Below are 12,104 nucleotides of genomic sequence, written 5' to 3'. Positions count from 1 at the left end.
CACAAAATCACAATAGTTACTCTTATTAATCACTAACATGTGCCAGGCATATGGCTAAGAACCATGAAAAAATATGGTGCCTTTTTGAACCATAAGCAGTAGTTTTACAAAGTGGGAGTGTCGTTCTTTCACGGGTGAGGAATAGGCTGGAATGATGAAAGGACAAGAAGATGAAGCCACAGAAGTGTTTACCATCCAGATCAGGGCGTGAAAGACCTTTAATTTTATCATTTTGGCACTGAAAACCACTGGTAATGTTTAAGAGAAACTCCATTAGGTTTTTTACTTAGTAAGTCCACACTAAACACAGAGTGGCTCCTGGAATGAAGAAAAAAATGACTGCTGGCAGGGATTCAAGTTTGAACCAGATGAGAGTGATAGGTGACAGATAAGAGCCTGATCATGAGGCATTAGTCTCTGGATGTATGTGAAAAAATGTTAGGTAAAGAAAGCAGACTAAGTATAAATTCACTGAGTATAACTATGCAAACATATGTTTGTGCACTGGGAAAATTTCACTGTAAATCTAAATTAGCTCAATTAACTCTTTTCCTAATATATTGTTCTAAACTAGAGGGTCATCAGGAATTCAAGCAAGCATATGAGGGGTCTTCAAAAAGTTCATGGAAAATGCATATTACAGATGTAATGTTTAACAGCTGCTCTCAGCTCAGCTTGGGGAATTCAGTTCAATGGCAGCTTACTCTCCAGGATGAAAGGATGTCACCCACTCCCAGGGTAAGACACCCTCCAGCAACAGTTCCAGTTCCAAGATGGCACAGTAGCAGCAAGGGCCACAGACGGTGGGCACAGTGTTGGTTCCTCTGGGGTAGTACAACTGTGTGGACTCCAGGCAGCTCCCTCAGCTGGGCTTAGGGCCTGTGAGGACTGCCAGGGTCCCCAGTGGTGAGAATGAAAAAAATTACTCTTGAGGACTCACTACGTTCTGATATTATGTGAGGAGTTGGAGATATAATAATGAGCAAAATAAACATGGTCCCTGCCCTCATGGAACTGACAATCTAGCATGGAAGGCAGTCACAGATATAAAATTTCTGCAAACAACTGTAATATTGCAGCTGTGAAAAGTACCCTGATGGAGAGTCAAAGGTGGTATAATCTGTTCTAGCCAGAAAGGTGTCAACTTAATGAATGCCTGGAAACCTGGTTAAGCAATTTTTGGGGGTGTGTCTATGAGGGTGTTTCCACAAGAGATTAGCATGTGAGCCTGAGTGGACTGGATGGAAAGGATCCATCCTCAATATGGGCAGGCACCATCCAATCCAATGGGGACCTGGAGAGAATAAAAATGGAAGAAAAGGCAAACCTCTTTATCCACTGGAGCTGGGATACACTCTTCTCTCCCATATGTGACATTCAAACTCAAGACTCTTCAGCCTTTGGGTTCCAGGACTTACACCAGTGGCACTTCTGACTCTCAGGCCTTTGGCCTAGCACTGAGAATCACACCATCATTTTCCCTGTTTTCAGGCTCCCAGACAATCATACCACTGGCTTCCCTGGTTCTGAGGTTTCTGGGCTTGGACTGAGCCACACTACCAGCATCCTGTTTGCAAAAAGCCTATCGTGGGACTCTTCAGCCTTCATAATCACATAAGATAATACCCCTAATAATTCTCCTTTCATATATTTATATACATATCCTATTGGTTCTGTCTCTCTGGAGAACTCTGACTAATACACTGGATAAGGGTTAGATTTGTTCACTTTCATCAGGTTGAGTTAGAAGTTGCAGTGAGACATATAAAAACTGTCAAAAACAAAAAACAAATCAAAAAAGTCAAGTAGCATGTTTTTGTGATCTTTCACTGATTTCTAATTATTGCATTTTTGTTCCATTAAAAGGAAAACGTGTATTATGAAAAAACTATGCATGGATTTCAAATATTTTTTGCACTAAAATTAGCTCATACTAACTTGTTATAACATATTTGAACAGGATCGAGTTTGAGGTGCTAAGAAGGGTAAGACAGCAGTTTGAAAAGAGCTCATCAGAGCAACATAAATTCTGCTAAAACTGAAGATAGAATAAACATCAAATTTATGGTGAAGCTTGGGTAGAAGACCGGTGAAAATCAATGATGCTTTACAAAAAGTATATGGGAACAATCCAAAGAAATCAGCAGTTTACATATGGATAACTCTTTTTAAGAAGGGATGAAACAATGTTAAAGATGAAGCCTGCAGCAGCAGACCATCCCCTTCAATTTGTGAGAGAAAAAACTGATCTTGTTCATGCTCTAATTGAAGAAGACTGACAATTAATAGCAGAAACAATAATCAACATCATAGACATCTCAATTGGTTCACCACTTTACACAATTCTAACTGAAAAATTACACTTGAGCAAACTTTCCACTTGATGTTCCAAAACTTTCCAAAACTGTTGCACCCAGATCAGCTGCAGACAAGAGCAGAGCTTTCAATAGAAATCTTAAAACAAGTGGGATCAAGATCCTGAAGCATTTCTTGGAAGAACTGTAACAGGAGATGAAACATGGTTTACTAGTATGATCCTGAAGACAAAGCACAATCAAAGCAATGGCTACCAAGAGGTAGAAATGGTCTAGTCAAAGCAAAAGTGGACCAGTTGAGGGCCAAGGTCATGGCAACAGTTTTTTGGGATGCTCAAGGCATTTTGCTCCTTGACTTTCTGGAGGGCCAAAGAACGATAACATCTGCCTATGATGAGAGTGTTTTGAGAAAGTTAGCCAATGCTTTAGCAGAAAAATGCCCAGGAAAGTTTCACCAGACAGTCCTTCACCATGACGGTGCTCCTGCTCATTCTTCTCATCAAACAAGGGCAATTTTTTGAGAGTTTCAATGAGAAATCATTAGGCATTCACATTACAGTCCTGATTTGGCTCCTTCTGACCTCTTTTTGTTTCCTAATCTTAAAAAATCTTTAAAGAGCACCCATTTTCTTCAGTTAATAATGTAAAAAAAGACTGTATTGACATGGTTATATTCCCAGAACCCTCAGTTCTTTAGGGATGAAGTAAATGGCTAGTATCACCACTTACAAAAGTGTCTTGAACTTGATGGAGCTCACGTTGAGAAAGTTTATATTTTTTATTTTCATCTTTTAATTCCATTTTTCCATGAACTTTTTGAAGTCCCCTTGTATTTCCAGAGAAAGATGAAGACTATAATAATCTTTTTCCCCAATTTTTTTACTGTGGTAAATAAAATACACATAAAATTTACCATCTTAGCCATTCTTAAGTGTACAGTTCAGTGGTATGAAATAATACTCATAATGCTGTGCAACCATCACCACCATCCATATCTATAACTCTCTTCATCTTTAAAACTGAAACTCTAAACCCGTGAAACAACAACATCCCATTCCCCTCCTCTTCCACCCCATGGCAACCATAATTCTACAGACAGACCCCGATTTACAATATTTTTACTTCACCATGGTGAGAAAGCAGTACACACTTGGTAGTCACGATGGGGTTACGTGCCAATAAACACATCATAAATTTAAAATATCATAAGTCCAAAAATGCAGTTTCAACTTAAGATATTTTCAACCTAAGATGGGTTTATAAGGAAGTAACCCCATCATAAGTTGAGGAGCATCTGTACTTTGTCTCTATGAGATTGACTGCTCTAAGTACATCATATAAGTGGAATCATAAAGTATTTCACTTAGCACCATGTCCTCAAGGTTCATCCATGTTGTAGCAAATGTCAGAATTTCCTTCCTTTTTAAGGCTGAATAATATTCCATTGTATACATATACCACATTTTGTTTATCTATTCATCTGTCAATTGACACTTGGGCTGCTTCTACCTTTTGGATATTGTGAATAGTGCTACTATAAACATGGGCGTACAACTGTCTCTTTGAGACTATTTCAATTCTTTTTGGTATATACCCAGAAATACAATTGTTAGATCATATGGTAATTCTATTTTTAATTTTTTGAGGAAGAGCCATACTAATTTTCATAGCAGCTGTACCATTTTACATTCTCACCAACAGTGCACAAGGATTCCAAATTTTTCCACATCTTCACCAACACTTGTTATTATAATAATCTTTTTTTATTAAAGAATTAATATTTTCCCTTGAGTAACTCACAAATGTATATTTACACACAGTCAAAGGTAACATTAATGTGTGCTACTGCTTTGACACTAAAAATCAAAAGAAACCTACAAAGTTAGTTATTCTTTTCAATTATCCAATTTGGTTAACGAGAATGAGTATTCCTAAAATAGTTCCCCTGTAAATTGTTACGCCCATTACTGAAATATTGGCAAGTAGAGAAAAGTGTTAAAAAGGAGAAAAACTCAAAATCCATTTAACATTTGGCATTTAACATTAATCCCTTTTGCATTTTCTATTTTTTTTTTCCTTTCAAGATCATATTGCACATACATACTTTGAAAAATGAATTTACATAGAAAATATGTACTTAAGTCCCTTAAAAAGTCTACATTTACACTCTATTATTCTAAATAAATATTTTCTTAGAAATAAAAAAACTCTTTGTATTCTTAATAAGGATAGATTTTGGTTTCCAATTCCAGTTTCATTGTTGCATATTTAGACAATTGTTTGTTTTGAAAATGTAGAGCTTATAAACTTGAGGTAATTAAGGGGTAAAGGTACCTTCCTGTAATAATAAGTAGATATTTATGCAGAATTCCTTTCAGCTCAGAAGTAAAAAACAGGTTCACTCCCAACTATCTCCTACCTCTGTGCTTCTAACTTCTGTTCACTATCTGCATGGTTTTCATCTGACAGCCTTGGTTTAGGTATTATAATTTTTTTAAGCTGACTTTTCTTTCTGCTTCTTTTCTAATCACTTTTTCTCTGATTCTGCAGGGAGATGGAAGAAAATGTAAAAATACTTAATGTTTTTATAATTGGGGATTTTGTATCAATAGATCCTATACTGCAAATGGACATAATTAGCACAAAATTGAGATAGTTAATCTTAGGGTTATTCATGATTTCTGAGACACTGTACATTGCTGGGAAAAAAAAGTTAGGTGACAAAGTATTTTAGATACACTTTAGGACCATTAGTCAACACATACATTTGACTCTTATACAATACCTGGTGATGTCTCACAGTGCTTTTGAATTTCAGAAAGTGTTCCAATCAAATTATCATCTTCTATTATATTTAAATAAAACAAAATATTGTAGGAAAAGAAAATATTTTCGAAAAACAAGAATCATCATAAAGAGAACTTTTTAGATAGATTTAAAAGAAGCTTTGTTCTACTAAATCCAAATACAACCTGCTCTGCCTGTATCATCACTGTCACTTACTTTGGGTTCTGCTATTGCCAGCACTGGCTGAAAGCATAAACAAATATGTGCCAACTCAATCAAAATTAACTTAACGTTTCCACTGCAAACAGAAACCCTTCTGAATATTCTAAAGATAATGGAAAAGAATTAAAGCTTATTTTGGTTACCCAGATCACCTGCCTGATTTCTAGTAGGGCCCATCTATGTTTTTTATGACTAAAATGCATACTCTGTAGAGACAAAAATCAACCAAACCACATATGCAAACAAAAAATAAGAATTTGGTTCATTAAACCAAATAAAATAACAAACTTATTAGATATATTCAGTTTATATAAAGTTAAAAGATAGGAAAAATGCTATGTTTATGAAGGTATATAAAAGAAGATGGTGACATCAAGTTTAAACATTTAGAAATCAAACCATTTTATATTTCATTCTAGCCCATATTACTTATGCTATTTTTACAATGGCCACATACATAAGATGCATTTCTCCTATGTGAATTCTGACAAATTAAAGTGTATATAATTAAATCAGCTTAACTAGTCTGTGGTTCTCAAACTTTGCATGCATCGGAATCACCTGGAAGGCCTGTTGAAAGATTACTAGCCCTACTCCCAGAGTTTCTGACTTAAAAGGTCTACATTTCTAATAAGTACCCAGGTGATGCAGATGTTGCAGGTCCTAGGACCACACTTTCAGCACCACTAAATGAGTGCCCAATTATAGCAAATCAGTGATTTGCATTATCAAGGACAAATCCATCACTACCTAGAACCAGCAGCAATAGGGACAGTTATGTTTTATACAGCTATGCCCTAATAGCTATTTTTAAATCTTTAAGATTTAAATTCTTGTGAAAAAATATAAATTCACTGCAAGCACAAAACCCCTTCCTTTCATTGAATCAACTGTTTTCAAAACACAATTGTTTTTAAAACAAACTTTTTTAGGAATGCAACTGTCAGTTCTTAGTAGGAAGAACTGCTTTATATTTTGCCTTCAACTATTTATACTGATCAGCAGTTTATAAATTTGACTCATTCTTAACAGTGCTAATACCCACAGTTAAAACTCTCCTATCCAGACAATTTAGGTAAAACAGAAAAGGAAAATGTGGCCAGTTTGATAATGCCAGGGATGATTCCAGAAAAACAAAATTTCTAATGTTAAATTCTTCACTAGCCCATTTAAAAATATATATAAACCTGATCATACTTTGTACGTTAAATCTCATATGTAATTAATGATAACCACTTACCTACTGTCGGCGTATTGGCAGCACTTAATGAAGCAGACGATGAGATAGAGGAAGAACTTTCTGCTCGGGCTAAAGGAGCGGCAGGAGGTGGGCTGGTGTTGGCAGTTACAGGTGGGCTGAATGGCCTGGGCTTAAAAACAAAAAGTTATTTACCAAAATGCTAAAACAATTCCTCCCTTGTCAGAGAAGATGTTTAAGTATCAGGTAAATTTCACCTTAATATACCAAACCAAATTTACCGTGTGTTTCCTATAACTCAAAATCAGAGATACCATAGGTCAAATCATTTTCAAGAACACGTATAGTGAAAAGGCTATTTTAAGATAATGTTGTCAGGAGGGTCTTTGTGCAAAAAACATTTTCTGTATTTCAAAAAGTAAGCTTAAGATAGATTCTCAGAAGTTAAATTATTAAACAGTATGAAGGCTCTTCATACATACTACCAAACTGCTTCCTAAAAGGGTTATTCACTTTACTTTCTATAAACATATCAGAACATTTCTCTGCACCCTTGCCAGCAATGAATGTATGAGTCATAGAAGGAAAAATAATAATTAAAAAACTTTTCTAGCTAATTTGATAGGTAAAAATAAAATTTGCATTTTCACTTTTATGAATGGTCTGATGTAGTTTTGGGAGGTCTTAGTATTACCTGAACTTTCACTACCTACTAACCCTTTGTCTTGTTTGCTGCAAATATTTTCCACCCTAAATACTGCTTGCCCTTTACTTTCGGCATTTAGAAAGCTGTCCACATTTTTCTTTATAACTCCTTATAATGCTTCTTCATCGAGAAAGCTCACCCCATAAAGAGATCTGAGAAAATCTTCATTCTGTTGTCTTCCCACTTGTCCATTAAACATAAAAACAAATATAAAAAATATAACTCCAATTCATTTATCTTTAACTCTGGTGAATGAATTTTTTTCCCTTCCTAATTCCTAATTGTTCCAATAATACATTAGCAATACTTCCTGAGGGGTTTCACTTTTTAAAAAAGTAAGGCATATTTAGCTTAATTAAAAATAACACTTTCCTATGTATGAAAGTATTAAGCAAATACAACAAATATTTATTTAGTGTCTGCTATGTGTCAGGCTCTGGATTAGGTACTAGATACGAAGCAGTGTACAAGAAAGATAACTGCCCTCAGTTATTTAAGGGACATGGAAAACAAAAGGCAAAAACAAACAGAACCCTATAATCACTCATACACTAAATTAGTCAACTCTTCATTGCATGAATATAAACTTATATACACTTTTATAAAAATTAGATTTTATTGCACAAAGTGTTTTACAATCTGTAACCACCCCACCTCCCTGCCACCATTTAACTATTATTTAACTATTTTTCTCAGAGTTCAGCTTTTTGATGATTCATTATTATGGAGAATAGGTTGAAAAAAATACAGAAAGCAAGGTGTAAAAACGCAGCTGTTTATGTACACAGATGAAGGTGGTGCAGGATATGGGGCTGAACAGATACTGAATTCAACAGCTGGTCTGAAACTTACAAGCCTGGAAAAAGTCTTGAGGTAAACTATTGTAGGGGACATTTTTCCTACAGCAACATGGCTTCATGGTCAATATAATGTGGCTGCATTTTTATACTGCACTGAACAATTTTTTGGAAAAGTAAAAACAGCTCTTTTCTCAAGTGGTTTTCTCTTATTTTAGAACTGTACTATCCAGTACAGTAGCCACTAACACTTGAAACGTGGCTAGTCAAAACTGAAATGTGCTGTGTTGCTTATATAAAGTACAGATTTTGAAGACTTAGCATACACATAAAAGCAATGCAAAATCTCATTAACCATTCTTATACTGCATACATGTTAAAATGATAATGTTTTGATATACTGGGTAAAATAAAATATATTAAAATGAATTTCACTGTTTTTACTTTTTTAATGTGATTACTAGAAAATTTTAAATTATATATATTGCTTGCATTAGATTTCTACTGGACAGCATTGCTTTGTAAAACAGTGGTTCTGATATGTTAGTGTACATCAAAGTCACTTAGAGAGCTTGTTAATACACAAGTGCTGGGCCCCTCCCCTGAATTTCTGATTTGTCAGAACCATTTAGTTCACGAATTTCACTTTTAAAATTTTTTACTAAGGAAATAATGAATGTCTGCAAAGAAGTAAACATAAGGACATTCATTAAGACACTGTTTATTTTATAACAATGAAAACATGGAAATAAACTAAATGTCAAATAAATTTCTCGGAACTTTTGGAGATTTAATTCTGACAACTGTGTAGAAGATAGAACACTAAAATACTCTGCAGTCACTTCAAATAGCCCTGCCTAAAGCCCTCAAAGGATGATTCTAGAAGGCATTCAAGAATGGGGGAGGGGAGGGTGATATGAAGATTCAACTATGAGTCCCACTTTTATTTATTTTAATACACTTACAATTTAAAATTATTTGACAAAGGATTCTAGCACTTTAAAGAAGTTTGAAAACTATTAAGTAAGAATAATTCATGGTCTAGACCAAGAAAGACATTCCCAAAATATTTTCAAGCGAAAAACAAATTAGAAATATGTAAAGTACAACTTTTTATTTAGAACTATACACATATCATTCCTAATAATTTTCCTGAGTAATTACTTGCACCTCAACAATGTTCTAGGCATTTTACACATATTAACTCATTTAAGTCTCACAATAACCTAGTACCATTATACACGTTTTTGCCATGAGGACACCGAGACTGAATAAGTAACTTGCCTAATGTTGCTCAGCTAGTATGTGGCTAATAAGCTTATACTTTTAAAAACTGTATTTCACTGCCTCTGGATAAATACTTCTGCATTCAAAAAATAGTAATATATATATAAATATATTAATAGTTATCTTTTGGTGGTAAAATATACAGGGAATTTTTAATTTTCTGTGTTTTCTGTATCTTCCAAATTTTACAACATGATCGTGCATTGCTTTTGTAATCAGGAAAAAAAACAAATTAAGATGTAGTAATTTTTATAACATAGTCATGCACCATGTGATGACATTTCAGCCACATAAAATTATAATGGAGCTAAAAAATTTCTATTGCCTAATGACATAATAGCCAGTCATAGTGCAATGTATTACTCACATGGGAGCACCAGGAAATACCATATAGCCTAGGTGTACAGTAGGCTATACCATCTGGGTTTGTGTAAGTACATTCTATGATTCATACAACAATAAAACTGCCCAACAATGCATTTCTCAGAATGTATTTCCCTTGTTAAGTGGCACATGACTGTACAGTACTTAAATGATAACCACCTCCTCGGCAACTTGTACCTAGTCTGTCATTTCACCTCTACTAAGACTGTTCATTGAGATGGAGGCAAAAGAAAGATTTCACCATTTCAACACTTGGTGCTCAAGCCATTTCATGTATTCACTGAACATTGCCTAACTATGTACAATGTGACAGGTATTACGCAAAGTACTGAGGATATGAAATTGGCTAAAGCATTGTCCAGTGAGAGAAACACACACAAAGACAGCATATACAATGTGATATATGCACTAATATAAAAATAAGCCAAGTATATGGGTACAGGGAAGAGAATCATTGAATCTGCTGGAGGAGGTGTGATGAAATAACCCAAAAGGGCTTTACCTAGGTGGTGATATTTAGCTTAAAGAAAGAGGTCAATGGGCTACATAGAAAACTGAGGGGCATTTCATATAGAGGGAGCACAATAAGAAGACATGGCTATATAATAGAGCATGATGTGTTTGGGCAACAGTGGAAAGTTTCGAGTGGCTGGTATCTATGTTAGGCAGTTAGTCTGGCAATGCAGGTTGTTGAGGAACTTTATGAAGAGTCTCACACATCAGCTAAAATATTCAATCACATAGATTATGGACAGCCATTGGAGATGTATATCAAAGGGGAAAAACGATTAAGCTTGACTTTTAGAAATTCAATTCTGGCAATCAGACTGGCAATTAGTGTAGAAGATGAAGTACAGCAGAACAGATTGGACGCAAGAAGACTGGTTTGTGAGAGCCTCACTCTGAAAAGAGTCCACATATTTTCTCTCATATCTCATGACTTTTGAAGACCAATGATTTTTTTTTCCCAATATAAACTTTTATAAGTCAATTAACTGATACAGACGCCAGTTTCCTCATGTATAAAATAAAGAAAGCTGAACTAGATGCCCTCCTGGACCCTCCTGACAGTATACTTCTAAAGCCTAAGAACAGGCCACTATTTCCTCCTTAACATTTTACTTTAAGCAGAATTACATGAAATTTGCTTCTTTATTGTAAGGAAATGGGTACTGAATGGTGCTTCTGTAATGTGCCAACTTTCTTAGGAAATCTCTTTCCTCCTGGACAATGTCTTGTTCCACAGGTATTATTGTTGAAGTAATAAAGGAGAGTAAGGAATTGTTGGGTGGGAAAATTTTTCTATTCTTTGAGGACTCACATAGAAAACGTCAAGCATTTAACTGGAAAGGGACATATAGAAAAATAGCATTTGCATCTTAAACCAAAACACTTATATAATTAAAAAAAAAAAAAAAAAAAAAAAACCTGAGTACATACTATTTCATTAATCCCACTGAGTTTGCCTGAAGTAAGCTTTGGTCTGGAAGCAGGCCTTGGAGGTGGGACAATGGTGCCTACAGAAAGAGGAGTTGTGGGCCTGGCTGGTGGGGGGAAAAAGAGAATTTGAAGAAATCATTAGTATGTAGCAATCTTTACATAAAAACATTCTATTATAAAGGAACTGTTAGAATTCAAAGCTTATTTTTCAGGATTTAAAAAAAAATCTAATTACAGATGTTTGTTGAAATACTGGGAGTCTGTTTATCAAACATGCTTTTTTGACACTACCAATAATATTCCTGAAAAAAAAAAATTGTTAACCTTCAATAAAACTGACACACATTATATAAATTTTATTTCTGTTTCATTTATTTATATATATAAAAAATTAAATCTGATAAATTAGCCAGTGAAAATAAAAGAATTTAAGGCTAAATAAATAAAAGAATTTCCAATACATTTAGTTTACAGACAGTAAATGCAAGACCAAGCCTTTGAAGCCAAGCCTTCAGAATAATGATGTGAACTATTAGTAAAACACTTACCTTAATTAAACTTGTTAATTTGACTTTTAAGTTGAACCACATTGTAACAGTTTTTAGGTTAATTAAAAGCATCAAAAATATTCTATTAGTTTACTAAAAAACATTTCCCCAAATCACTACAATTAATTTTAGTAAGTGTTCAAAATATCTAAGCTTTTCCCAAATCCTATATAAATTGAGTGTTGACTGTATTTCAGTGCCATTTGCAAATTTCACAATTTACAAATCAGAATTATCAGCATTCCTAAGTAAAAATAACTCTTATCATGACAGAAATTACTGAATAAAATTCAAGTGTACATCATCAAAAGTCACACATGTATTAGCATAATCAAAGTGTGAGGAAAGAACGGAAGCAAATATGTTTAAATCATCTTTAAATAAATAAATAAAGATGATTTTCAAAACCCTTTGGTCTAC

At 34.3% G+C, this 12,104-nt stretch overlaps 1 protein-coding gene across 1 annotated transcript in view; it reads right to left on the bottom strand.

Moving 5' to 3' along the window:
* FCHO2 (FCH and mu domain containing endocytic adaptor 2) overlaps positions 1–12,104 on the bottom strand; it is a 127,868-nt gene that overhangs the window by 15,794 nt on the left and 99,970 nt on the right. Inside the window, 2 exon segments of the mRNA XM_063087601.1 lie at positions 6,565–6,694; positions 11,137–11,240. Of these exon segments, the coding sequence (XP_062943671.1) occupies positions 6,565–6,694; positions 11,137–11,240 (234 nt within the window).

This window comes from Cynocephalus volans, chromosome 2, assembly GCF_027409185.1.
Source record: "Cynocephalus volans isolate mCynVol1 chromosome 2, mCynVol1.pri, whole genome shotgun sequence".
Taxonomy (NCBI): domain Eukaryota; kingdom Metazoa; phylum Chordata; class Mammalia; order Dermoptera; family Cynocephalidae; genus Cynocephalus; species Cynocephalus volans.
This window is presented reverse-complemented; position numbering and strand designations above follow the sequence as displayed.